At 47.4% G+C, this 27,557-nt stretch overlaps 1 protein-coding gene across 2 annotated transcripts; it reads left to right on the forward strand.

The window, feature by feature from the left end:
• On the forward strand, nucleotides 1-27,477 carry VSIG10 (V-set and immunoglobulin domain containing 10). 2 transcript variants are annotated; one of them, XM_080649963.1, is made up of 9 exons: nucleotides 1-362; nucleotides 4,640-4,921; nucleotides 10,321-10,623; nucleotides 12,269-12,529; nucleotides 18,856-19,149; nucleotides 21,744-21,854; nucleotides 22,137-22,152; nucleotides 23,663-23,895; nucleotides 24,627-27,477. In XM_080649963.1, the coding sequence occupies exons 1-9, from the start codon at nucleotides 290-292 to the stop codon at nucleotides 24,680-24,682; spliced, it is 1,629 nt and encodes a 542-aa protein (XP_080506089.1). In that variant the 5' UTR covers nucleotides 1-289; the 3' UTR covers nucleotides 24,683-27,477. The 2 variants fall into 2 exon arrangements, 1 of the variants encoding a protein (XP_080506089.1); XR_013959536.1 differs by lacking the exon at nucleotides 22,137-22,152 and having other exon boundaries at nucleotides 21,744-21,869.
• Nucleotides 27,478-27,557: the final 80 nt, after the last annotated feature.

Genomic DNA, 27,557 nt, shown 5'->3' on the forward strand with positions numbered 1-27,557 from the left:
CGCGAGCCGAGTGGGTGGCGGGTACAAGGGGCGGGGTGCGCCCTCCCACCCCGGGCCAAGCGCTCGGGAGAGAGAATCGCGCCGGGAGCCCAGCGCCGCTCACAGCCCCGCATCAGACTCACCCCACCCCAAGCATCCTTCCCGGGGCCGCGGAAAGTGGATCAAGTCCGTCGTGCCGAGGACCCGGGAGGAGCACTTGGTACCCTAGGGGCCCGAGCCCTGGGGGGCGCACACCCAGCCCAGCCAGACCCTGCGTTTCCTGAGGGGCCCTGCCCGCCTCTGGGGCGAGATGGCCGCACGGGCACCCGAGCCCCAGGTCCTCCTCTGCCTCGGGGCGCTGTTGGCCCGCTGGGTCGCCGCAGGTAAGGGCCGCGATCAGGAGGGAAAAGTTGAGTTTTGCCAGGCAACAGTGGGGAGGAGGGAAAGCCCGAGACCGAATTCCCCCCGACTCCGCGGGCTCCGGTCGTGGCCGCAGCCGCAGCCGCAGCCGCTCCCAGCCCGGGTGGGTCTGGAGTTTCCTGCTCGCAGCTCGGTCTCTGCAGAAAGGAATTTTCCCAGGCGCTCCATGGAGGGCAAAGCTCCACTCTCCGGGGTGGGCAGCGGCGAGGCGGCCAAGGCCTGAGCAGAGGTGGTGGGGAACGTGGGGAAACTGGACGTGGGAGTTCTGATGCTGGGAAAATGAAGACGCACGTGGAGGGAGAAAGTGTTGTTGTTTTTAAGCGTCGGATGTAAATTCGCATTCTGGTTTTACCTGCTGAGCAGGTGCTCAAAGTCGAGGTTTTATTTTCCGCTCCTCCCTCTCTGCCTAAGGTTGAACTTGCCTTACACCTGTAACCTGTGGTTTTCCCTGCACACCCCTGCAGGCAGGCTTCTGTGGACTCGCGCATTTAAAGCCGTGCTTCCTTACTTCACTTAGTTTTTTGTTGTTGTTTTGAAATAATTTCAGGCTTACAAACAACTTCCTCTACACTCTTACACTTGACATGATTGACAAAAGGTCTTAAATGCTTTATCTATGCTCTACCTTGTAGCAATAAAGAGCAGGGGGTTGCCTACAAAAATAAGCAGAATATAAAAAGATGGAAAATATATTTTAAAATTTAATTCACTAGTGAATGCATGTCTGTGGTATGCAGAGCAGTGAGTGAGAGGTCTCGGGTGGTGGGGGCAGGAGAAGGAGCCAGGTGGTGATGGAGTTTGCCAGAATCCTTGTGGGGTGCTATTTTCTGTGTTGCCCAGTCCAGCGCACCCACCTCATCTCTTGTAGGTTCCTGTAGGAATTGCTCCCTGAGCTTCCCAGCAGCAAGTGCCAAAAGTTCTGTTGGGCTCGCACAAGTTCTTATTTTGTTTTGTGTTTAGCAGTTATTTAGAAACAGTCACATCTCCCATAACCTAGGTTCCAGCGTATCTGGAAAATATTCTGAAGCTCTGGCTGCGAACGGCCTGCTTTCCTACGGGAACTGAGCCGGGGTCACCCCTTGCCCTGGGGCTGAGGACCCCAGGTTTGTTTCCCCTTCCTGTGGTAGCACTCACCCCGCCCTCTTTTGACTTAGTGGTCACCGTGCTGTCTCTCCCCAGCTCTTTGCAGGTTTACTTCCTGGTGAACTCCGGGGTCTGGGGACATCAGATCCCGGTTTGAATCATCCTCCTGGAACCAGCCAGCTTTCAGGTGGGCTGCGGCTCCCCTGGCAGGACCGCTTCCTCTGCGGTCATGCCCAGTTATTTTGATGCCCCGGCCAAGTTCACCTCTGTGTACGGGGCTGAGGGCTTCCCCAGTTGTTATATTTTTGTTGTTTGTTTTCCAAATTGAGAGTTTTCTTGGGGGGGGGGGATTGTCTTTTTTCTGTCCCTTAACTCCAGACAATGCTCATGTCTCCACTGTTGCCGCAGATTGTAAATCCTGGGTCATTCTTGGGGGGAAAGTTGCTAGAAAAAAAAAGTTTGGGTGCAACCCCAACTCTATCAATGATACTATGAGGGCAGCGCAGGGAAATGACCGTTTCTGTTGCATTCCCCTCTGTTCCGTTGGGAGACACCCGGGCCCTCTGGACACCAGGTGGATGACTTCTAACAACGCAAACTGACCATGTCATATTGTCTCGCCCTGTCTGGTTGGAGACCAGAGTAAATCCCTGTGACCTGGAGTTGTGAACACCTGAATGTCCCAGCTCCCCCGGTGACTCACAGGGACCTTAAGTAAATTACTTAACGCTTTCTCAACCTCAGTTTTCTCAACGTAAAATGAAGGGTTATAGGACAAGCAGGCATGGAACTAGGGGACCCCCCAGGACTATCCTTTCTGTGTCTGTTTCACAGACATCACTAATCCATGACTGTACTCTCTGCCCTGAGCCAGGATCAGTCTGCCTCAACTTTAACCCAGCCCACAGGGCTGCCACATCCAAAAGATCTCCAAGGTCAGCTTCAGCTTCATTAGTTTAAAGGAATGGAGTGAGCAAAGCCAGGAGGGGAGGTGGAAGTGCCTTGAGATGGTTTCTTCTGTGATTGTGTCACCCTGTTCCTTGGAGGAGACCATTGTTAGCTCAGATTCCGACACTAAGGTTTCACCAGGGCTTTTCCAAGCTCCTTTATCCCTTTGCCAGGAGCCAGAAAAGAGGCAGGTCTGTAGGTCTCATGAACACATGATTGCATCTGCAATTCTACAGCTCATCTCTCCTCAGTGGGAATTGTCACTGAGAACTGGGGTTCCCAGGCCTAATTGTTTAAAAATAATTCTCCCTTGCTTTTTAAAGTGTTGTTTTTTCCCCCAGATGCGTTTCTTGCCGTTTTGGAATCTCTAGCATTAGATGGCATTCTTTGCCTTCCAGCAAAAGAATCTCAGATTTTTTTTCATCTTGTCCTGACTTTTGAGCATGGTGTGGCCAAAATGGGGAGGGAATCAGAAATCCTGTGGTTCTGGGCTGGCTTCAGATCGTTCAAATGGAGCCCCATGTAACCAGACAAAAGATTGGGGTACAGATAACTGTTAATCTTTATTTTATAATTGGGAAGGATTCCCAGAGGTAGCTGGCAGGTGTTTGTTTTTTCTTAATAATAACTCTATTGAGATATCATTTGCATACCATAAAATTCACCCTTTTAAAGTGCCCAACTTATAGTTTTTAGTATAGTCACAAGACTGTGCAACCATCAGCACTAATTAATTGCAGGACATTTTCATCACCCCAAAAAGAAGCCCTAGCCCTAGCCAGTTTGGCTTGGTGGACAGAGCATCAGCCTGTGGACTAAAGGGTCCTGGGTTCGATTCCAGTCAAGGGCACATGCCCGGGTTGTGGGCTCAATCCTCAGTAGGGGGCTACAAGAGACAGCCGATTGATGGTTCTCTCTCATCATTGGTGTTTCTGCCTCTCTCTCCCTCTTCCTTCCTCTCCAAAATCAATAAAAAATTTAAAAAAATCATTTAAAAAAAAAAGCCCTATACTCATTAGCAGTCATTTCCGACCCTCCCACTACTCCATTTCTTCCAGACCTGCTAATTATTTTCTATCTCCATAGAGTTGCCTGTATTGGACATTGCAGATAAATGGAACCACACAAGTATATACATGTTTTTATTGCTTTCAGAGAGGGAGAGATAGAAACATCAATAATGAGAGAGAATCATTGATTGGCTGCCTCCTGCATGCCCCCCACTGAGGATCGAACCCGGAACCCAGACATGTGCCCTTAACCGGAATTGATCCCAGGACCCTTCAGTCTGCAGGCCGACGCTCTATGTACTGAGCCAAACTGGCTAGGGCAGGATGTGGTCTTTTATAACTGCCGCCTTTCATTTAAAATAATGCTTTCAAGATTCATCCATGATGTAGCATGTACTTCATTCCTTTTTATGGCCGAATACTATTCCCGTTGTGGGATATACCACTCTGTATTTACGCATTCACCAGTTGATGAGCATCTGCTTCTGCCTTTTGGCTGTTAGGAATAATGCTGCTGTGAGCATGCACATACAAGTTTTTGTGTAGACACATGTTTTCATTTCTGTTAGGTATACACCTAAGAGTGGAATCGCTGAGTCACACAGTAGCTTCAGTCTTGTGTGAAAATGCCCAACTGTCTTCCTAGTAGCTGCAGTATTTAAAAATCCTACCAACAATGTGTGAGTTCCAATTTGTCCACGTCTTTGCCGACACTTATTATTGTCTTTGATTTTAGCCATTTTAGTGGATATGAAGTGGCAGGTATCTTATTGTGCTTTTGTTTGTGATTCATGTCAACTACTGGCCAACCGCCCCAACAGGGTGGGGGCTCTATGTGTTATTGCATCTCAAAAACCTACAGCTGTGCCGAAACCGGTTTGGCTCAGTGAATAGAGCGTCGGCCTGCAGACTGAAGGGTCCCGGGTTCGATTCCGGTCAAGGGCATGAACCTTGGTTGCGGGCACATCCCCAGTGGGAGGTGTGCAGGAGGCAGCTGATCGATGTTTCTCTCTCATCGATGTTTCTAGCTCTCTATCCCTCTTCCTTCCTCTCTATAAAATATCAATAAAATATATTTAAAAAAAAAAAAAAAACCTACAGCTGATTTTTTTTAACTCCTAATGTGGAGGAACTGTGCAAAAAAGGAGGTTGTTCAGACACCAAGAAAGGTACTAATAGCCTGACCTTTCCTTGTGCAGGATTGGAGGCTGTCGCCATCGGAGAGGTTCATGAGAACATGACTCTGCACTGTGGCAACATCTCGGAAACGAGGGGCCTAGTGACCTGGTACCGGAATGACTCGGAGCCCGTCTTCCTCCTGTCCTCCAATTCCAGCCGCCCGCCAGCCAAGCCACGCTTCTCTCTGGTGAATGCCAGCTCCCTGCACATCGAGGCACTGAGCCTGCAGGATGAGGGGAACTACACCTGCTGGGAGGCCCTGAACGAGACTCGGTGGTTCCAAGTGTGGCTGCAGGTGGCCAGTAAGTGGAGTGGGAGGGCCTGGGGCCGGCTGGTGCGGCGCACAGAGCAGTAGACAGGAGGAGTGCTTTGGAGTCAATGGCCTGGGTTTTATTCTGGGCTCTGCCCCCTGCAAGCTGAGTGACCTCTTGCACCTGTATTTTCTCATCTGTAAAATGGGGATAAAAAGAATTCTTGCTGCATAGAATTGCGTGACGAATAGATATCAGTTGACCTATATAAAGTGCTATAAATGTTTCCTGGCATAATAGCTAGCTATTCCGTTGAGCTTGTTGTTAGTATCATTTTATTATTCAACAAAGTCAGATTACAGCATAATCGAGTTGGACTGCCTGAGTTCCAGTCCTGTGGCTGTCACATCATTTTTAATAAGGAGCTTGATATCCCTGAGCTTCGTGTTTTTTTTTTATGTATTAGGTGGGGATAATACATCACATACCTTACCAGGTATGTGCTCTTAGGTTGTGGTGCTTAGCACAGGGCTTAGCATGAGCTACTATTACTACTGTGCTTTCCAGAAGTCGTGTCCATATACATGCATGATTTTAGACCATGTTGTTGGTAAAGTACAGCCTGTGGGCCTTATCCAGTCTGCTGCCTATTTTTGTTTTGCCATACTATTTTACATTTTTATACAGTTGCAAAAAACAGCAAAAGAAGAAGAATATTTGTGACATAGGAAAATTATATGAAATTCAAATCTCAGGGCCCATAAATGAGGTTTTATTGGATCATAGCCACACTTGTCCATTTACATATTATCTCGTTGCCTTTGGCGCTGCGACAGCAGCGTTGACTGGCTGTGACACAGATTGTATGGCCTGCAAGGCCTCAAATATTTATTCTCTGTCCCTTTACAGAAGAAGTTTGCTGTGTAGGTTAGTAGGAATACCCATATGCTCACGTTGCTGCTCCCTAAGTTTCCTCATCTGTAAAATATAGCATTTACTCATTCCTTTATTTAACACATATTTGTTGAGAACCTGATGCCAGGCACCGTTGTAGGCACTGGGCCAGGGGACAAGGTCCCCACCCGCCTGGAGCCGATGTTCTAGTTGGGGGCAGGTGGGCAAGGTTTAAATCTAGGTCCTGCTGGCTGTTGTCTTTGTTACCTTGGGGAAGTCACTTGAACTCGTCCAACCTTAACTTTATCGTCTGTGGAACCTAAGCACAGATTCGCTGCACCTCTTCATGAGGTAAACCTGCACAGAGCTAGACACACAGGATACATTTGGTCCACGTTGCTTTGATCCACTGGTTAGGCAGGTGCTGGGATTCCTGTGGGAAAAAGTGCATCTCAAGTTCCCAGCCACCAGTTACTTGCTGTGGGTCGGGAACTCTGTGTGCCCAGATCTCACTTGTCCCATCTTTTCCCTGACATGGTTGATAACTGAGTCTCTTAAGGAGAAACGTTTGGAAACATTCTCACACGGCCTTGCATGCTCGGGAGAAAATATTCGCGATGTGACAAGTTGTTATCTGTAAGTGACTTTGAGTGTGTGACTGCAGAAGCACAAAGCCAGCTGTGTGAGGGCGGCAGCGTCTCCCTCCTTCCCACTTGGATCTTTGCTTACCGATGGGTGGGTGTTGGGCGAGTCTGCCTTCTAGGAGTCAGGGTTTCTGTACGCCTGGGCTGATGCAGCCTGTCTGGAATGGGCACCACCATGTGATTCGTGTTATTCGTCTCAGGACAAAAAGTCCCTGCGCTGATACCGGTTAACGTAATGGTGCCGTTGAGGAGTCTTGCCGTTAGGATTGGGACTGCCTCTCCTGAGAGTACAGAAACCCCATGGCCCAGAGCAGTTCAGGGCTGCCATGGCATTTTATGTCACTGACTCACCCATCCTCTCCTTCCTCCAAACTGGGGTGGGTGTAAGGTTAGAACAGCTGTGCCTCTACCTGCAGACAGGCTGGAGGAGTGGGGACGGTGGCACAGACCTCAACACGTTCCAGTAGACTTTGTGCTTCTCTCAAGATATCATCTCTCATGCCTTGGGGAGCCGGGTGATCCCGCTAGAGATTAGCCCGTGAAAGGCCGCAGTCAGGGTGCACAGAGCCAGACTCTGTCTGTTTTTCTCAGGCCAAGCCAGTGCACAGGGAGCATTGGAGCTGGTGGCACAAGAGCCCCGGTGGATTTAGGTGGGGTTTGGAGGATGGAGGTGCTTCTGTTCTACCCAGTGATGTGGCTGTCACTCCAGACTTACAGGAGACAGAGTCTCAGGAAAGCCCCGTGCTTCCCTCACTAATTGGGCCCATCCCATTTGCACTCATTCTCTATTGGCGGTGGTGGCACTGGGTCTCATCAAAACCTAAAGTCCCAAGGAAATGGACTGCTGGGCACACTGAAGCCAGATCATTGACCCCCATCGGGAGACAGGTGATCCTTGCCCAGAGATTGATTCAGCTGAGTCTTGCCAAGCTCATCAGAAGCAGAGACGGTGCTTTTAACAGGCTGCAGACCTCTGGGTTCCCACTCTTTGGACAGAATCGACAGTCACTGGGGAGATCGGGTGGCAATGGGGTGGTTGTGTTTGTGTCTATGTTCAGTCTCTAAAAGTGATATGAAAACAGTTTCTGTAAGTTTTCCCAGGATCTTATCCTGCCGTAGAACTATCAATATGCCCACTGGCTAGCAGAGACTGCCCAGGGGATTCTTAGATCGTTTGCAAATAAAAATGCCGGGAACAAGAGTAAATGTCTGAAGGCCGCTTTTCCTACTGGCGAGGAACCCGCACACGGAGATGGGACTCGCCCTTTATGTGGGCGCCTGACATGCAGATTAACCATTTGAGACCCTTGACTGGCCAACCTGTAGTTATGGGGGAAGGCAAGAAGTGAGCTCTATGTCAAGAATGATAGCAGAGAAGAGGAAGGTAGCAGCAGTGGTAGATTGTTCTAGAACAGGAGTCAAACTTTTTCTGTAGAGATCCAGATGGTAAATATTTCGGGCATTAGGAGCCAATGGGTAAAATTGAGGATAATATATGCGTAAATACTTATATAAAAAGAAAGAAAACCAACTTTTACATCATATTATTGACAAAATTAAAAATGTAGTGATAATTGAGTGCTTTTTTTGGTAGTACAGGCCTATTAATGAGAAGAACAGAATTCTTTCTGGAGGAGATAACATTTCACTTAATTGGGTTTCAAAGTTAGTGTTCTCCCTCATCAAATCAATTGCGGATATCCATCTGTAAAAAGCATTCTTAGCTTGTGGGCCAGATAAAAACAGATAGTGGGCCATCTGCTGCCAATGCATGGTCTAGAATCAATCTGCAGGTATACTACTGCCGATACTATCAGATAAACGCCTATAGATTACTTACCTCAGGTCAAACACCAGGCTACGGGGTATCTCATTGGATCCTTCGAAAACCCAGTGGTAGAAGTTATTCCTGTTCTTTTCATCTCATAAAAAAGGACAAGAAAGTGAGAATGAGAAGGGCGGGCACTTTCCTAAGGTAGTCCATTTGTAAGCTGCTGTAGGATTTACATCCGGATCTGTCTGAGTTCAGAGTACAAGCTCATAACTACTAGACTAAGGCGTCCATCCCACAAAGAGTCAAGACCTGAAACTGACATTGACCAAGGCCTTGATAAGATGCCCAACCAACTGATCCACGCTTGCCAGGGCCTTTCATTTAACTTTTTGTTTGAACTCTTCCACTTGCGTCCTTCTCATCTATTCCCTTTTTCCAACTCCATTTCTTGCCGAGAATTGTGCTGGTCAGAAGCTCCTCCCAGCCAGTTTCTGGGAGTCCACATTGTCCATGCCAGGCTACTGTGGCCCGTGAGACCACAATTTGAAAGACCTGGCTGGCCCATCTAACTCCCTACCTTTTCTGGCCCAGGCTTGGCTACCAGGACCTCGGAGGCACTCTGCGCTTAATTGGGTGTCTGCCAACTGTGGGCACTCCCTCAGACCTGCTGGTCCACATACCTAACCAACTAGCCAGCCACAGTGAATGGGACAGTTGAGCACCTCCCAAACCACAGGATAATTTCCCCCAGGTCCTCTGTGGGAGGTGACATGATTCTAACAGATCGCTGAAACTCTTAGGAACCAGCCCCAACTTGACAAGCATATGGTCAAGGGTATTGTTCTCAGAAATCCACAATTTCTGGAGTTTATACCATGGCTTCAGATATAAATGAAATAGATGCTGTACTGTGAGGGGCTCTGGAAAAGCCTTTTCCTCTCCCCAATAATTTTTCCCACTGGCCTATTTCTGCTCAAAATTTTCTGTAGTCATAGTTTCATTCCTTTGGCCAAGCATTGCCCTTCCCGGATTCTTCTTCAGAGGAAACCCCAAAATGACTTCAGTATAAGTAGGTGTCAGATATATTCTTTTCATCAAAAGCGACGTGGCATCTTAGGTGCGCTGTGTACCAGCAGTGGGAGGGCATTTCTGGGGACAAGAAAGTTCAGAGATGTGAGAGGAATGAAGATAAGACCTAGCATTTATCAAGTGCTTCCCACAATCAGGCATTGTTCTGAGTGCTGAACTAGACTAACTCATGTAATCGTCACCACCACCCCACGAAGGGTTCTGGTATCACCCCCATTTCACAGATGAGGCAGCGGAGGCTAAGAGAGGTTGAGTAGTTTGCCCTGGCCTTTGAGTGTGGAGTTGTGCTGGGGGTTTTCTCTAGGAGAGCTCACAGGACTCAGCATGTAACATGGTCATGGCAAAGGTCCACAAAGCAAGATCAGCAAAGGGGAAAGGTACCTGGGGTGCCTTTTGTGGGGGTTAAGTCCAGGGAAGACCAAGAGCAAGCTTCCAGGAGTCCTTGCCTAGTGGAGACACACGGACGTGCTTATTTCCTTGAGCAACAAGTGTGGCAACACGTGTGAAAATGCTGTCTACCAGGAGTCATTAGAGACTCTGCACCCTGAGTTTTTACTGGGGGCCGGTCACTCTGGCCTCCTCTAGCATGTACCCAAACTCTAGACTCTCAGAAGGAAAGCTGGGGTTCGCTATAAACCACGCGGTCTGTACCAGCAGTTTAGGCACAGTGAGCCCCACTCTTATCAGTTCTGGCAATGGTGGGAACCCCCTGACATCCAAGTTCCCAGTCACCTCGAAAGCTGGCCTTTTTGGAAACAGACTCAGGCCTGCTGTGTTAACTCTTTAGTGCACAGATGTCCTTTCCACTCACCAGTGTTCTTAAAAAGGGGCGATTTGCATTCTCTTTCTTCTGTAAATCAGACATAATCACCGGGGGTTAAGTGAGAGAATGCCTCAGGGCACCTAGCATAGCCTTTGTCACAGGGGAAGTATCTGATAGATATTGTTATCCTTATTGGCTGCTTCCTGGTCATTTATGAGACCAGTGAGGGCTGGTAAGGGGCTCCAGTGAACTTTTCAGCCTTCCCCACCCCCTCTGTCATTCCCAGGCGGCCCCTACCAGGTCGAAGTCAACATCTCCACCACGGGCGTGCTCCCCAATGGCACCCTCTACACCACGCGGGGCTCCAGGGTGGACTTCAGCTGCGCCAGCAGCTCCCAGCCTCCGGCCATGATTGAGTGGTGGTTCCGGGCCCCAGATTCCAAGACCGAGCCCTTTGGGAACAACCTGACGGCCAGCTGCTTCACGCTGCTACTGATGTCGCAAAACCTCCAGGGGAACTACACCTGCCAGGCCAAGAACCTGCTCAGTGGGAGACAGCGAAACGTGACCACCGAGCTCCTGGTCTACTGTGCGTAAGAAGCATCCCCTCCCCACTCCCTCGCCCGACCCTTTGTGAACTACACGTGTGTGCCTCTTCCTTTTGTCTACAAAGGCTTGCCCGCTGCATGTGTCCTAACATGCTTCTGCAGCTCCCTCAGCACTCGTACACCCAGGGCTGCATGTCAGGGAGGGAACCACCCCTTCTAGACGATTGCTGCTAAGTAAGGCACAGCGTCCCTGTGAGCCACAGGGAAGGTCCTGCCTAGCTCACTGCTGTCTTTTTCCTTTGTAACTGAGATGGAAGTACATACAGTAACGTTAACCGCTAGAAAATGTATAACTGGCATTCAGCACACTGACGGTATTGTGCAACCATCACCCCTGTGTAGTTCCAAAACGTTTTCATCACTGCAAATGGAAATCCCGTGTCACTAAACAGCCACCCCCATCCCTTCCCCCCAACCCCTCTCACTCCCGTCCCATTGATCTGCTTCCTGTGTCTATGCATTTGCCCATTCGGGACTTTTCCTATAAATGGAATCACACAACATGTTCCCTGTTGTGACCAGTTTCATTGAGCATCCCGTTTACAAGGTTCGCCCAGGTTGTAGCATGAGTCAGTACTTCGTTCCTTTTTATGGACCGAATGCTCCTCCGCTGCGGCCCTCCAGCACTGTTAGGAACCAACAGGTCATGAGCCTTTACTTTGGGGGTGAAGACACTACCACCACATGCACCTCTGGATAGAAACCACTGCAGAGCGGCTCCATGCACTCATTCTCCACGCCAATGAGAGGGAGCATGAGAACAGACGGTCAGTGGGCAGGATAATGACACACGACTAATCCGTGCGTGATTCAGAGCCTTCGTACGCCTCTGTTTTCTCTACCCTAAGTGACATTTATTGCATATCAAGTCATACATGCTTGATGTAGGAAACACAGATGAGCATAAAGAAGAAAATAATCACTTGTACTCTAGCCATCATTTTGGCATATGTCCAATAATTTTTCTGGTAGATGCCACATATATACCCATTAACATAAGATCCAAAGTTATTCCTATTTATGTGTATTATGTGAAATATATGGTCATACGCATACATAATATAATATGCATATACTGTGTAGTACATGTAAATTGATATATAGTTATTAGCACATGGATTACATTGGATTTATAGGTCTGTAACTTGTTAAAATGTTGTGTTTTTAGTAATACGTGCACATGGTAAACAGGAAGTCTTTGTTGGGGGTGGGAGTGAATAAGTCCCACCTGTACTCCCTCTAGGGACCAAAACTGTCTACTAGAACTTTCTGTGATAATGGAAATGTTCTGTACTGTGTAGTCTAATAACCACCGACCATGTGTAGTTACTGAGCACTTGAAATAGAGGTAGTGTGATGGAGGAACTAAATTGGTCATTTTATTTTGTTAATTTAAACGTATAAAGCCACACGCAGTTAGTGAGAAATACAAAGATAAACCAGGCCCATGCCCTCGGGTTGGGACACCCAGCAGAGGAAACCTGACTGTTGTCGGGCCTTCATGTGTGCCAGGAGCTAAGTCGAGGTATACCCCCTGTTTCTCTGCTCCCGGGCCCTGTGCAGGCCCGGCCCGGCCTGATCTCGGCACCTGTGAGTAAGCCCATGCTCCCCTGTGGTGTTTTGCAGCTCCCCCTTTGTCAGACCTTGAGTGCTGGGCAGAAATGTCACCAAGATTGTTCATGCTGCAGCTCGCCTGTCGCTGGGACGGGGGCTACCCAGACCCTAACTTCCTGTGGACAGAAGAGCCAGGAGGTGTGGTTGTGGGGACGTCGAAGTTGGGAGTGGAGATGCTGAACCGGTCCCAGCTGTCAGATGGCAAGAAGTTCAAGTGTGTTGGGAGCCACATAGCAGGGCCGGAGTCGGGAGCCAGCTGTGTGGTACAGATCCGTGAGTCTGGCTTGCCTTGTCCCGGGGTTGGGGTCTACTCGCCTTCTTCTGGGAGAACCATTTGGAAGAAGGTCTAGGGAAGAAATCTAAGGATGTCAGAATGAACCGAATTCCTTCCCTTTCTTCATTTCTTTTGCTTTGGGTTTCCTTCTTTTCAACCTTTGAAGCGTAACCAAGCTTCTTGGTCCTGTTTTTCATTTGACAAATATTAATTAAGCACCGTGTACACGAGGCAGTTTCTAGGTGCTGGAGATGGGCCAGTGAACAAGACAAACAAGGTTTTTTATTAGCTATCTCCTGTACGTAACAAATTACCCCCAAACTTAATGGCTTAAAACAGCAAATCACTTACCATCTCAGGATTTCGGTGGGTCAGGAATTCAGAGAGGGCACAGTGGGGATGGCTTGTCTTGGTTTCCCCATGCCTGGGTCTCAGCTGCAAGACTCGCTGGGAGAGCTGAAATCATCCGAAGGATCCACTTCTGAGGTGCTCACTCTCACACCTGGCAAGTCGCTTCCTCTCCAGGTGGGACTCTCCACAGGGCTACTTGGGTGTCCTCACAACATGGCAGCTGGCTTCCCCCAGAGCAAGTGATACAAGAGGGAGTAACACTTTTTGAAGGGAGAAGTGTCTAAGAATTTCTGGACACATTACTATTCCTCTTTTACAGAGCTTAAATTCTGGGTGGAGTGGAGGTGGGAAGAAAACAAAAAATACAATAAATAAGATAGGTTCAGATGGTGAGAATAATTATGAGAATAAAATGGTGTTTGTAAGAGAGTCTCTTTTAGGGAAGGTGGCAGGGAGATCTCCTTGGGGCAGTAATACAGGGTTGAGCAAAAGTAGATTTACAGTTGTGAGTATGGAAACACGGAGTTTATTCTTGTATCATTGTTTATTAATTACTTGAGGCCCGGTGCATGAATTCATGTATGGGTGGGGTCCCTCGGGCTGGCCGGTGATCGGGGCCGGCCGGGGCGGGGCGGGGGAGGAAGGGACCACGGGAGGTTGGCTGGGGGAGTACACTGACCTCCTGCAGTGAGCATTCGGTCAGCCGGTCGTAATGGTCGCTTAGGCTTTTATATATATAGATTGTATTACTTTCCATACGAATAACTGTAGACCTGCTTTTACCCCACCCTGTACAGTGTTTGAGCTGAGACTTCAAGGACAAGAAGGAGTTGACCGGGTGAAGTTGACTGTGGGTTGAATATTTGTGGCAGAGAGGACAGCAAATGCAAAGGTCTTGAGGTGGAAACATACTCGGCATTTGAGGAACTTAGAGAAGATCAGTATAGCCAGAGCATTGTGCTTGAGGTACCAATGAGCCTAGGTGGGTGTGGTAGGTTGAATTGTGTCCCCCAAAAAGTTGTGTTCAAGTCCTAACCCAGGTACCTATGGAATAAGGGTCTTTGCAGATGTTGTTATGGTAAGATGAGGTCATAGGTCATACTGGATGAGGGTGGGCCCTATTCCAATGGCTGGCATCCTTATAAGAAGAGGGAAATTTGGACATGGACACTCAGGGAGAACGCCAGATGATGATGGAGGCAGAGATTAATGATGCACCTACAAGCCAAGGAATGCCAGTGACTGCTGACAACCCCTAGAAACTAAGATAGAGGCATGGGATGGTGTCTCCTTCAGAGCCTTTAGAAGGAACCAAGCCTGCTGATCCCTTGATTTTGAACTTTTGACTTTCTGAACTGTAGAGACTGTCCGTTGCCTTAAGCCACCCAGTGGCTTTATTATAACAGCTCAGGAAACTGATACCATGGGTATGCAAGGACCAGAGCGAGTTGGGTTTTTTGGCTGTGGTGAGATTTTCCTCGTAGTTTATCAGGATCATCTTCAGAGGTGCCGAGCTGAGAGCTGACATGCTGAGAAGTGAGCTTGGCCGTACCAGCAGGTGCTTGTTTTCCTAGTCACTGCCATTCAAATGGCATTAAGTAAACATGCCCCAGGGGTCCCTCTGTGTCAGACACTGTACCTGGCTTGGGGCAACAGGACAGACCAAGACCTACTTTCTGTGCTAGAACAGGGATTAGCAAACTATGCCCCACAGGCCAAATCGGCCCAAGTGGCTTTTTGCAAACTTTAAAAAATGAGATATAATTTACATAACATAAACTTTACTATTTTAAAATGTATTAATTCAGTGTTTTTAAAAAACAGTTGATTGATATTTAGAGAGAGGAAGGGAGAGGGAGAGAGAAACATCAATGTGAGAGCGAAACATGGATTTGCTGCTTTCTGCATGCCCCTTACCAGGGATCCAGCCTGCAACCTGGACATGTGCCCCGACCAGAAATCAAACAGGCAGCCTTTCCATGTCTACCCAGCTGAGCCACCCTGGCCAGGGCTAATCCAGTGTTTGCTTGTTCGTTTTGTATGTTCACAATGCTGTGACCACGACCTAATTCCAGAAAATTTCCATCCCCCTAAAAGAAGCCCTGCATCCAGGGCAGTCACTCTCTAGAAAGACTGTGAGAGTACTCACTTCCCAGAGTTCCTCCTGACAGTAAGTGCTACCCTACGTTTTTTAGGCTTTTTCTCTTTGCTAATGAAGACATGGTTTTATGACATCTGGTATTATTGTTTGTTTATCATTGAATTATTTTCCATATGAACAACTAGAGACCTCCGCTTGTCCCACCCTGTAAGTGCTCAGGATTAGGCAATGTTTCTGGAGAAGGGAGCTGACAGGAAGTTTTCCTAATTCCAGGAGCCTAGGAAGCAAACACAAGAACCTGGAACCTTCTGGACTCTGACATTGTCCAGTTTTCCCCTGTTCCCTCATGGGCACTCGAGCCCACCACTTCTCAAGCCTTGATGTGCACACAAGTCACCTGGGGACCTGGGGACTACGCACATTCGGACTCTCTGGGTTTGAGGGTGGCCCGAGACTCTGCATTTCTAACCAGCTCCCAGCAAGTGCTACTGCTGCTGGTCCACAGACCCCACTTTCAGTAGCAAGGCCCTTGGGAGAGAGGGGGGTGTCTAGGTCATCATTTCACTTGGGGGGACTAGTAAGTCATTGAGAGGTAATATCAATGTCCACCTTAGGGATGCAGAACAGTGTAGCCCCCAAAATCATGAAAAGTAATACTTTTGGGGAGTCCTGCTGCTCATATCTCTCTTTAAACAGCATGTAGGTCCCTAAACTGAAAAACAAACCAACAAAAACCCAACTCAATCCATGATAAGCTGCAGCACTGGCCAGCCCAGTGTGTCAAGGACCCGGTATGTGGTCCATCTCTTGCAGATCTCTGAGGGCTTTGCACCACCCACCCCACCACCCCTGACCCCATCCTTGCAACACAGCATCCTCTTAAGCGAAACTCGTTGAATTCATAGATGGATGGGTGACTCAGCTTTTTGAGGGGTGAATGCTGTGTTTGTCAAAAGTGTATTTATGTACATGATCTTTGTTTAGGAGTTTGGAGGGACTAGCCAATTATTTGTTTTGCTTTTAATAAAGGATGGGGGGCCATTTCTCAAACTTTGGTTGGGGGCCTGAAAAATACAAACATACTAAGGCTTGACACTGCCCCTGGCTTCATGACCCCAAAGGAAATGCGAATTAACCACAGACAGGGGAAGGTGTGATTTAGCAAACCTAGGTTTGTGGGATTCTCTTTTGTTGACCTGACCTACAGAGAGAGGCCTGGTCTATCCCCTCCCCTTCCCCCCGCCCCCTCCTTCCCTCACCCTTCTACCCAGGATGCCAGCAGTGAAACCCTAGATTCTCTCTGGGAACAACTGCCAAGGGGAAGTGTGCCATTTCACCCTCCCGGGCGGGAACCCAGTGTGCCCTCTGTATCTCCCAGCTGCCAAAAATAAGGTCTTAATAACCCCCGAGATGAATTTGGTGTGCATTTTGGGAAAGGGTTTTTTGTGCAGAGAAAGCAAATGGATCACTACGGTCCACCTTACAGATCCTCATGTCCTGCTCAGTCAGACCCCAAGGCCACAGGGACACCCTATGCATTTTTAGAACAGAACCGTGGTAGGCAGAGTAAAGGTCCCCCAGCGATGGCCATTTCCGAGTCTGTAGAGCCTGTATTAGGTTACCTCCGGTGGCAAAAGGGACTTCGCAGAGGTGATAAAAGATTTGAGATGGGGCAGTTGTCCTAGATTTCCGGATGGGCCCAATGTCATCATGAGAACCCTTACAAAAGGGAGACTGGAGGTCCTCAGTAGTAGGTGGTGTGACAACAGATGCAAAAGGTTGGCGTGAAGGGGCCACAAGCCCAGGAATGCAGGTGGCTCAGGAAGCTGGGAAAGCAAGGAAATGGATTCTCCCCTGGAGCCTCCAGAAGGAACCAGCTCTGCCAATACTTTGCTTTTAGCCCAATAATGTTATTTTGGACTTCTGACCTCCAGAACTATAAAAGTATACATTTCTTTGTTTTAAGCCACCAAGTTCACTGCAGTTGGTTACAGCAGCAATAGGAAACTAATACAGCTGCGTTATCATCTCCTTGAACACCCTTGTCAGGCTCTATGCTCTTTTTTAAAAAAATATGATCAATGTGGTTATTACACATAGAAGCCTATAGCATAGAAGTAAGGAATGTGGTCTACGAAAGCCTGACTGTTTGGGTTCCAGTCTTACATAGGGGAACCAACGCACCCCGGTTTGCCCAAGACTTCCCCTGTTTTCGCATTGAAAGCCCCATGGCCCAGGACCCCTCAGTCTTTGGCAAACCAGGACAGTTCGTCACCCTAAATCTTAGCTGCATCACTTACTTAGTTGTGTGACTTTGAGCAAGTTACTTAACTTTCTCTGTGCCTTAGTCTCCCCATCTGCAAAATGAAACTAATGACAGGGTTGTTATGAGAACTAATTGGATTACTATGTATAACAGTGCCTCGCCATTGTCAGTGCTCAGTAAATGTTAGTGTTTATTATTATACTAGGGGCCCGGTGCACGGATTCGTGCACATTGAAAGGAAATTAATTAGAAGAAATATTTTTAATATTGCTATTCGCCCTTTCTCTATAATAGAAGTGTCAGAGATGAAAGAAAATTAGTAAAATGTATATGAAAATAATATATAAGTTGATTAATAAATAAACAATAACAACAGGATATAACAACAATAAAGACATGTTATAAAAACAACAAAAACATGATATAAAAACATTGATAAAAACAATGGCTGACAAATTGATTAAACTTATTCTAGTATCTCCCTGTGTACCATATTAAGAGTGAAAACACTTTCAGAGTGCTTGACTGATTTCCCTTGTGATGAAGTATTTACAGCTTTAACTTTAACGTCACATGCTCTTTGAACTTGAGAGAAAGCAACATATAACTGACGATGTCCGAAAACAGGTTCAGGTAGGAATGTTCCTACTCTGTCTAGAGTTTGTCCTTGTGATTTATTAATAGTCATCGCAAATGCTGGCATCACGGGAAACTGTCTTTGAATTAATTTAAATGGGAGGCCAGTGTCAGACGGGGACAAATCAATTCTTGGAATCAGAATAACCTCTCATTCCACAGATCCTGTTAATACTTCAGCTTCGATTATGTTAGGTCACAATCTTTTGATAATAAACCTAGTACCATTACAAAGACCCCATTTACTACTAAGATTTCTCGGTAGCATAATGATTGCACCCACTTTCAATTTTAATTCATGACATGGCATTCCCGAAGGAGTAATACTATTAAGAAATTGGATGGGAGCTTTATATGTATCGCACATGTGTGAGTCAATGTTTATTTTTAAACTAGAGGCCCGATGCGCAAAATTCGTGCAAGGGGCTCGGCCCTCACAGCTGCTGCGGCTGCCCTCGGCCCTCGCAGTCCCAGCTTCGTCTGGAAGGTCGTCTGGAAGGTCTGGTCTAATTAGCATATTACGCTTTTATTATTATAGATTGCCAGTGCACGTCATATGTACCAACTGGTTGGTCAGTCGGATGGATGGACGGACGGTCGGCCACTTAGCCTCTTATATATGTAGATAAGACCAGGTGTGGTACAGAAATTCCTGAAGTTGCTTCATTAGAAAGGAGATAATATTCTTGAAAATCTCAGGCCACCACTTGAATCTTCTTTTTTTAAAAATATTTTTATTGATTTCAGAGAGGAAGAGATAGATACATCAATGATGAGAGAGAATCATTGATTGGCTCCCTCCTACACAACCCCTACTGGGGACTGAGCACACAACCTGGGCATATATCTTTGACTGGAATCAAACCTGGGACCCTTCAGTCTGCAGGCCAACATTCTATCCACTGAGCCAAACCGGCTAGGGCCGCTTGAATCTTCTTAAGCATTTGTCTTTATCTTCTTCTGATTACCAGGGAGCCCCTCCCTTCTCTCGGAGCCCATGAAGACTTGCTTCGTGGGGGGCAATGTGACCCTCACCTGCCTGGTGTCTGGAGCCTATCCGTCTGCCAAGATCCTGTGGCTGAGGAACCTCACCCAGCCTGAGGTGGTCATCCAGCCCAGCAGCCACTACGTCATCTCCCAGAAGAGCCAGAGCTCCACCCTGACCATCCAAAACTGCTCCCAGGACCTGGATGAGGGCTACTACGTCTGCCGGGCTGAGAACCCTGTGGGGGTGAGGGAAGTGGCCATCTGGCTGAGTGTGAAAGGTGAGTGAGAGGAGAGGCGCCAAACGCGGAAGTTTGAGAGGTTCAGCTTGGAGCGTCCCTGCGGGTGGGTCTCTGCTGTCTAGGAGAAGGCAGATCTGCTTGCTTGTGGCTTGACAAGATGGATGGGAAAAATGAGTGTCCTGTCCTAAATCTCTAATATTTGCATAGAGATAAGAGTGCTTAATATCTGTTATATACCCAAGGATATCTACCGATCTGTACTATATATAAATCTATATATAGTGAAAATATATATAAATATGAAATGTATAAAAATAAAAACTATAATGTAAGTTGTGAAGCATAATAGCAAAATGAACACCATCCCCCCCCCAAGAAACTGCATCCCACTTAAGATGTAGAACAGGGCCAAACATTGCTGAAGTTACCCGTAGGCATTGTGCTAGATTTAGAAAACAACATCAAAACTAATAAAATGGGATACACACTTAAATTTGCATTTCAGAGAAACAAAGAATAATTTTAAGTGGTATAAGTATGTCCCAAATGTTGCACAGGGCATACTTATTCTAAAGTATTATTTGTTGTTTATCGAAATCCAGATTTAACTGGGTATCCTGTATTTTATCTTTTTTTTTTTAAACATATATTTTTAGATTTCAGAGAGGAAAGGAGAGGGAGAGAGAGAGAGAAACATCAATGATGAGAAAGAATCATTGATTGGCTGCCTCCTGCATGCCCCCTACTGGGAATCGAGCCCGCAACCCAGGCATGTGCCCTTGACTGGAATCGAACCTGGGACCCTTCAGTCCATAGGCCAATGCTCTATCCACTGAGCCAAACCAGCCAGGGCCTGTATTTTATCTTGCAACCACACCTGTAGGCCTTGTTTTAGTCTGATCCTGGCCTCCTAAAATAAAAGTAACCACTATCCTGAATTTCATGTCTGATTTAAGAAAAAAATTTGTTGTGTGTGTACACACTACTAAATAGTATTGCTGTTTATTTTTGGTTTTGAGTTTTTAAAAATGCTGGTTACCATACAAATATAGTCTTTTGTGACTTCTTTTTTTCACTCCCCATTTTGTTCCTTGGATTTATTCATGCCAATGTGCCTCTTCATCGCTGTATAACTTTCCATTGTGTCATTATTACACAACTACTTACTGATTTTCGTGTTGATGGATGTTTGTGTTATTTCTGATTTTTTTTGTTTTGTTTTGTTTTGATGAACAAACAGTGTTGCTATGAAAATATTTTCCCAACTCCTGTGTGTACATATACACTGGGTCCCCCTGGCAAATATTTCTCTAGGATATGTATAAGTAGAAATGAAGGGTAACAGGTTATGTGCATTTTCTATCTTTTGGGGGTAACCAAATTACCTTACAAAGTGATTATATCAGTTTCCATTTGTAACAGTGTTTTATGAGCATCATTGTTCCACATTTTCACCAGGCACTTTATGATTTTTGTCCATCAGATAGGTTTAACATGGAACCTCATTGTGGTTCTAATATGAATTTCTCTGATTACTCAGAAGGTCGAGCGTTATTTCATGTTTGTTTGCTGCTTATATTTCTTCTGTGAAATTCATACATACTTGCATCTTTTGATATATCTTACCCTTTCTTATAGATATGTAGGCATTCTTTAGAAATTCTGCATGCCATTTCCTTGTTAGTTTTATGTTAGAGGTATAGTCTTTCAGTTCCTTGTTGGTCCTTCTCACTTTCTTTTTTTTTTTTTTTTTTAAATATATTTTATTGATTTTTTCCACAGAGAGGAAGGGAAAGGGACAGAGAGCTAGAAACATCGATGAGAGAGAAACATCGATCAGCTGCCTCCTGCACACTCCCCACTGGGGATGTGCCTGCAACCAAGGTACATGCCCTTGACCGGAATCGAACCCGGGACCCTTCAGTCCGCAGGCCGATGCTCTATCCACTGAGCCAAACCAGCTAGGGCCCTTCTCACTTTCTTTATGGTATCCTCTGATTAGCAAACATTATTACCTTAATGTAGATTATTTCATGAATTTATTTTCATATCATTAGCAATTTTTATCTTAAAAATCCTTAACTGTCCAACAATCACAATGATAGTAAATGTTTTATTGTTTTGCCTTCCACAATTAAATCTTTAATCCATCTAGGGTTGCTTTTTGTGAATGGTGTGAGGGCAGGATCAAGTTTTTCTTCCCCTAACTCCTAATTTATTCCAGCACCCATTTCTCAAATAGTTCCTCTGTTTACTCACTAATCTATCATATATCAGGTTTCCTTTTATGCATGGGCCTGTGAAGTTTCCTTTTATGTGTGGGCCTGCTATTGGATTCTCTATTCTGTTCGCACTCTTAATTACTGTGGCCTTCTAGACAGTCTTGATGTGTGGTAGACACATAGAGATGTTAACTTTCCAGTGTGCCTGTATATCACATGCTTCACTTGGTTCCCACACACGGTCTGAGGTAGGGAGATGAGATATCGATCCTGCTTTACAGAGAGGTCATATGCCTTGCCCAACATCATGAAACCACGATAAGACTGGGACCCAGACGGAGGAGGGGAGGCGTGCCTGTGCTGGCTGCAGGCATGCCGGGGAAGGGTCAACAGTGCGATTTGTCTTTGCAGAACCCTTGAACATCGTGGGAATCGTGGGAACCATCGTGAGCCTCCTCCTGCTGGGACTGGCCATTATCTCGGGGCTCCTGCTCTATTACAGCCCCGTGTTCTGCTGGAAATGTAAGCTCTTCTCGGGTCCTGTTGCTTCTCTTTGGGGCTTTTTGAAAGGGTGTGACTGGGGAACGGAGGCCCCTGTTAGGCTCCCACCGGAAGTCCCACCCCATAGGCCTCTTCATTGGGCCCAGATGTTCAATCAGCACCATTCCAGAACACCCTGTCACCTCTCCCATTGGGCCCGTGTTCCGTCGTCCTTCCTTTGGTCGATGTGAGATTGATGAAGAACGTTTGGGAGGCTGAAGTGGCTGTTATTTGGTATTAATTGTTTTTCCTTTCTCCCTTTAGTAGGAAACACTATCAGGTGAGTGTTCCCTAGGCCCATGTCAAACACCCGTTTCCATGCTCTGCCTTCACTGCTGTTTTGTTGCCTTTCATAAGAACAAGAATAGCTACTCCCATAGAGGGCCAACCCTGGCCAGCACGGGGCTGGGGGCTTTCCTCGCATTATTTATAAACCCCTCCATAAACTCTTCGGGTGCAGGTGCATCTCCATTTTCCAGACAGGGAGACAGAGGGTCCGAGAAGGAATTTCTGCAGTCTCATCCCGGAAGGAAATGGTGTGCTGGCGTTCAGACCTGGTCTGGCTGTTCCAAAGTCTGTGTTCCTTTTACAACGCTGGACCTCAGGGTGGGGCAGGCATGTTGCTGGGCTGTCGCTGAGGCATAAAGTCAGTGTGTACCTGTCGAGCCCAGTTATTCATGCGTTTATCTCACCCACTTTTCTAAAAGGAGCGGAAAGGATGAATAAGCCGTGGTCCTACAGCGTGTTTGGGAAAACTAGTCTGAGCGCGCCTTGGAGCCTCTCCCAAGAGGGCACCTCAGGAGGGACAAAGCAACTAAATGGAACGTGTACTTTGTTCCCGAGGAGATTTTGAGGAGATTTTGGGCGGGAGCAAAGGACTCTTTGTTTCTCTTTACCCCTTAACAGCCATGGCATGTTATTGTTCTCAGCCCACCATTCATAGTGAGGAGATATTATTGTTTTGGGACTTTTTCCCCATGGGAACAATGTTACCTTTGCTGCCCGTGTTTGAGGACCCTTCTCCCAGTGAGTCTGTCATTCCCCACGTTTCCTTCTCACAGGACATAGCAGTGAGGCACGGTGGGAAAAGGCTTCGGAATCAGCCAACCTAGGTTCAAATCGCAACTCTGCCCTTCCCAAGCCCTGTGCTCGGGGCAAACCCCGACCTTCCCTGAGCCGTTGTGGCCTCTGTGTCCCGGAGGGAGGCTGAGGATTAAATGAGGATGTGATGCTCCCAGGACTGTCCTGGCCTGTGGCACATGCTCTTCTTTCCTAAAGAAACGTCCAGTCTGACTGGGGAGGCAAAACCAGCAATAAACCGAGAGCGATGACACGCTCCAACCCCGGGCAAGGACTCCAAATGCGATCCTAGCTCAGGAGCGGGCTTCAGGGGCACTGTATCTGGGCCCTAAATAATGAGGAGGAGGAGACATTGCAGTGGGTGGAGCAGAAATAAGGGCCCTTCGGGAAAGGAACAGAACTTTTGAGTGCGTGCTGTGAGGGTAGTAAAATGTTAGGAGCCTGGGACAATGAGGTCACCGTCCCCAGGAGCAGGGGAGGAATGACAAAACTCGCCCAGAACCAGGTAAGGTTATCTGTACCCACCTGTGGCTGTGTCTCTTGGAGAGGTTACAGTCCCACTGTCACCTCGTGACGTAACCGAGTTAAATGCCAGACGAATTTCCCATGTTACCAAGGAGGTTGCCAAGAACCCAGTGTTTCCTAGTCAGCGAGGGCTGACGTTGCAAAACAGGGCATCTCCTGACCCTTTCTCTCCCTTTGGCAATTAGGGGACAAGACATGGGTGACGTCATGGTTCTGGTAGATGAGGAAGAAGAGGCGGAGGAGGAAGAAAACGCTGCAGAAGAGGAGGAGGAGGAGGAGGAGGAGGAGGAGGAGGAGGAAGCCAATGAGAGGGAGGCGTTCCCAAGAGAAATACACAAGCACGGCCACATCCACAGAGTGACCGCCCTGGTGAACGGCAACATCGACTGGATGGCCAACGGGCTCCCGCCTCTGCAAGGTGAGCTGTTTCCTTCGCAGCATTCGTGCTAAGCTGTGGGGAGGAAACCTCTGCTAGGCTTTCTGAAGGCTGGAGAAGACGGTTAAAGTTTAATCTGAGAATCCGTTATCAACTACCAGTTCAACAATTAAACTGATCAACGTTTACCAGCGGCCTGCTCGGGGAAAGGCATGGCATTGGTGCGGTGGGAGAATAGAAAAGGAAGGCCAATACTATCTGCAGGCAGGGAGCTTTGTGAGAACAGTTCGAGCGAACAGATTAAAACGTGGGGACAATGAAAACAGAGGCAAGACTTAACCAACGCTCTGAGGGAGCTGTGGGCACTGTCGCAGGAGGAATTGGGTTGATTGCCCAATGAATGACTTGCTTACCGATCACAGGACCTCAGGAGAAAGACAAGAGCTTGGGGGGTTCCTTGGTCAGGAGAGGCTTAATGGAAGAAGTGGGCTCTGAGGCAAGTGCATTTGAATAAGCTAGAAGGAGAGAGGGCGTCCCAGGCGAGGGCGGTCCGTGAGCCATGGGTATGAAGGATGGACAGTGTCAAGCACGTCTAGAGGATGTTGAGCGGGAAACAGGTGAAAAGGGAACACACAGCCCCCCCACTTGCTCCTGCAGGACATGCGGTTCTGAGGCTCACAGGAAAGGACCGGAAATCGAGATTTTTGAAGGCTGATGGGAACAGGGTCACCTCTGTTGAGATCATTCCGAACCTGGTCTCCTTTTCCCTCCAGATGAGAGCAGTGAGCAGCAGAGTGACCTGGTCCAGGAAGAAGACAGGCCAGTGTGAGCAGGAGAGCTGTCCTTCTATCGGGCCTGAAGAGCTGGGGAGCCTCATGGAAGATGAGCTTTTCCTTTTGCTTGACTTGCACCCCTGCCTGAGGGTTTAAACCGGGGCTCTCAGCAAGCACTCACACACACACACACACACACACACACACACACACACACACACCCCTCTCCGTCCATTTTTTAAAAAGCTGGTTTGATTTGCTGTAACTTTTCTTAATGATGCTGAAAAACGTTGGGAACAGGGGCAATGTGTGTGGGAAAGCTGCCTTTGGCATCGGAGGTGCCCTTTTCGCTGTGACTCCTGGCTTTATCCAGGTCGACTGATGCTGATTTGGGGGGAGCAGGAGTGGGTGGAGGCCCTTGGCCACAATGCCCTTGCCACTAGTGAAGTCTGTAACCAGCTTACCTCAGCACACAGGGCGTGGTGAGGGGGGAAAGGGACACTTCCTTGATCACCGCCCAGGTGAGCCAAGGAACCAGGTAAACGTCAGCTCACTGGAAAAGGTGAGGGGGTGTCAGCTACTGATGCTGGTCAGAGGGAGGCAGTGTGGGTCAGGCTTTTGGAGTTGGGAACACCCAGGGTTGAGTCTGGGCTACTTCTTTCATGGGCTTGGGCAGGTTGCTTTACCTCTCCCCTGGGCCTCAATATCCTCATCTATAAAATGGGTGAAGTCACACCTACCGTACAGGGGTATGGCGAGGACTCTGGGATGTGAACGTGCCTAAGAGGTGCTCAAGAGATGTTCGTTATCCTCTCCTTTGCCTTCCCTGGTGGAAGAAAAACTTGTCAACTGTAAGGTGCGCGCTCCTGCCTGGACCCGCCAATCTTCGTTGTGGAATGGTTTCAGGCGAGGGCTTCATCAGAGCTCTCCTGACGATGTTTGCTTCCCTGGAAAGAGAATTATTTTCAAAAGAGGTAGGGGCCCATAAGAGAAAGTGCCTTTCATTAGAACCTCACATTTTGCAAAGCTTCATATTTATACAAGAGCCTCTTATATGACACTGTTAGCTTTCCCATTCTTCCTTTCTCCTGGGACTTTGCGAGAAGGCAGGAGAAGTGTTGTGTAAGGGAGTACCTGGTGGCATAGGTAGGGAGGGAAAAAGGAAGAACAAAAAGGGAGAACAAAGTACTCCTTGGGCAGACCAGCTCATCCGGCCGTGGATGGAGAGCTGGTTTCCATCTTCTCTTTAACGATGTTATGAAGATACACTGATCAACAATGCTGAGTTTCTAATGAAACTATCGTATGATGGATTTATGCTGCCGATGCTTCCAGTAGAACCTGTATAGTTTAGCGATATCTCCCACCTCCCCCGATTTCACTCAGATCTCTTTTAAAAATGTCAGGGGCCTTATAAAGGTGCAAAGAGTGTGTGCTAAGTATAAAAACCTGACTTGAATTTGCATTCTTGAATGTTGCACATTCTGCTCTGATGGGCAAGACCTAGAGCTTAAAGGAGAACTTCCCTTCTCCAGGAATGGACTGGGACTCGTAAAGTGAGACACTAGTTACCTGCAGGTATGTTTGGGGTTGGTCCATTTTCTTGAAGGGACTAAAGGAAGCAAGTCCCTAGAAGGGAGTCCCGCCCAAGCTCAGAACACTGGGGAGCTCAGGAGCTGGCTGCCCACGTGTACCCCTCAGGACCGGCCGTGACCTCTGCAGTCTCGTTGAGCTGGGTCTTTTGCTGCAAGGTATCTCGTGTATGTAACCACCCTAATCAGTCTAAGTGTCACTCACAGAACAGGACACCAGACAGGTTGCTTCTACAGTTACTGAATACTGAGCTAGACTCTTTAGATGAATTCCATTTCTTTTCTTTTTTATTTTGAATTCCATTTCTGAATCTAGGTGTCTACTAGGCAGAGGCAACAATATTTTTTTAAAAAGAAAAGAAACTGTAGGAAGAAATCCCCTAGCTGGGAACATGGGTGATTTTTCAAGATCACAGATGTTTCTGCCATTTCCTCTTCTCTTGCACACGTACCTGAGAGGTAGCAAAATCTTCGAGGCGGAGTTTTTCCACTAGCAAATGGGAGCTTCAAGATCTTGGTGCCAAACACTATAAACCCCTGACTAATGGAGCTGTGACTGCTCACTGACATCTGAGCCCTGTGTACACATTAATATGGCTGGGTCAGTTAAGAACCCTGGTCCTGGGGGATTTTCAAGTTTTAAGGATTTTAAAGAATTAGGGCTTTTTTTTTTCTTTTTTCTTTTAAGATGACTCATCTCCAAATGAGCAGGTCACTAGAAGTGAGTGACCATCAACAAGCCTGCTGACAATGGTTACGGACTTTGTGTGGCAAAGTCCACGTTGTCACATCACGCTGTAACATGCGTTCTTATCTGAATGCATTGTAAACTCAGAGACCGGGTCGTCAGAACCAGGGAGGTAAAGAGTTCAGGGCTATCACAACTGACATTTCTTTTTCTTAAAACCTGGTGGACATTGGGGAAAGGGCTCCTGCAATCTTGTGGCTTTGATATTAGCTCCAGTTCTCCCAAGCACAGACAGGCCCTATTCCTGCAGCAGGCAAGCACATGATGGGAATTTTCCACAGCCCATGCACTGAAACCTGGGGAAGCCTCCTTGCTGGGTAAAAGCTATGATGATGCAATAAGTGCCAACAGGTATTTCTCACCATGGGGCTGGCCGGGATCTGCTGCAAAGAAAAATAAGCAGATCTGCATTCTTTACATTTTAATATTTGATGTGGGGAGGTGGGTTGGGAGAAATTCATTCTGAGGTTATAATGGATTTTTTTAAAAAGATTATGGAATAAAGTTATTTTTAAATAAAAGCTTTAGTGTACTTGATTGAGGCTTGATTGGTAACCTGAAAGATTTGGGGAAATGGGTTTACCTCCCCCA

This window comes from Plecotus auritus (assembly GCF_963455305.1).
Source record: "Plecotus auritus genome assembly, chromosome: 13".
Classification (NCBI taxonomy): Eukaryota; Metazoa; Chordata; class Mammalia; order Chiroptera; family Vespertilionidae; genus Plecotus; species Plecotus auritus.

Coding starts and splice junctions, on each gene's coding strand:
- VSIG10 (XM_080649963.1), top strand. CDS start 290: ATGGCCGCACGGGCACCCGAGCCCCAGGTCCTCCTCTGCCTCGGGGCG. Junction 4,922..10,320: donor AGTGTGGCTGCAGGTGGCCA/GTAAGTGGAGTG, acceptor TGTCATTCCCAG/GCGGCCCCTACCAGGTCGAA. Junction 19,150..21,743: donor CATCTGGCTGAGTGTGAAAG/GTGAGTGAGAGG, acceptor TTGTCTTTGCAG/AACCCTTGAACATCGTGGGA.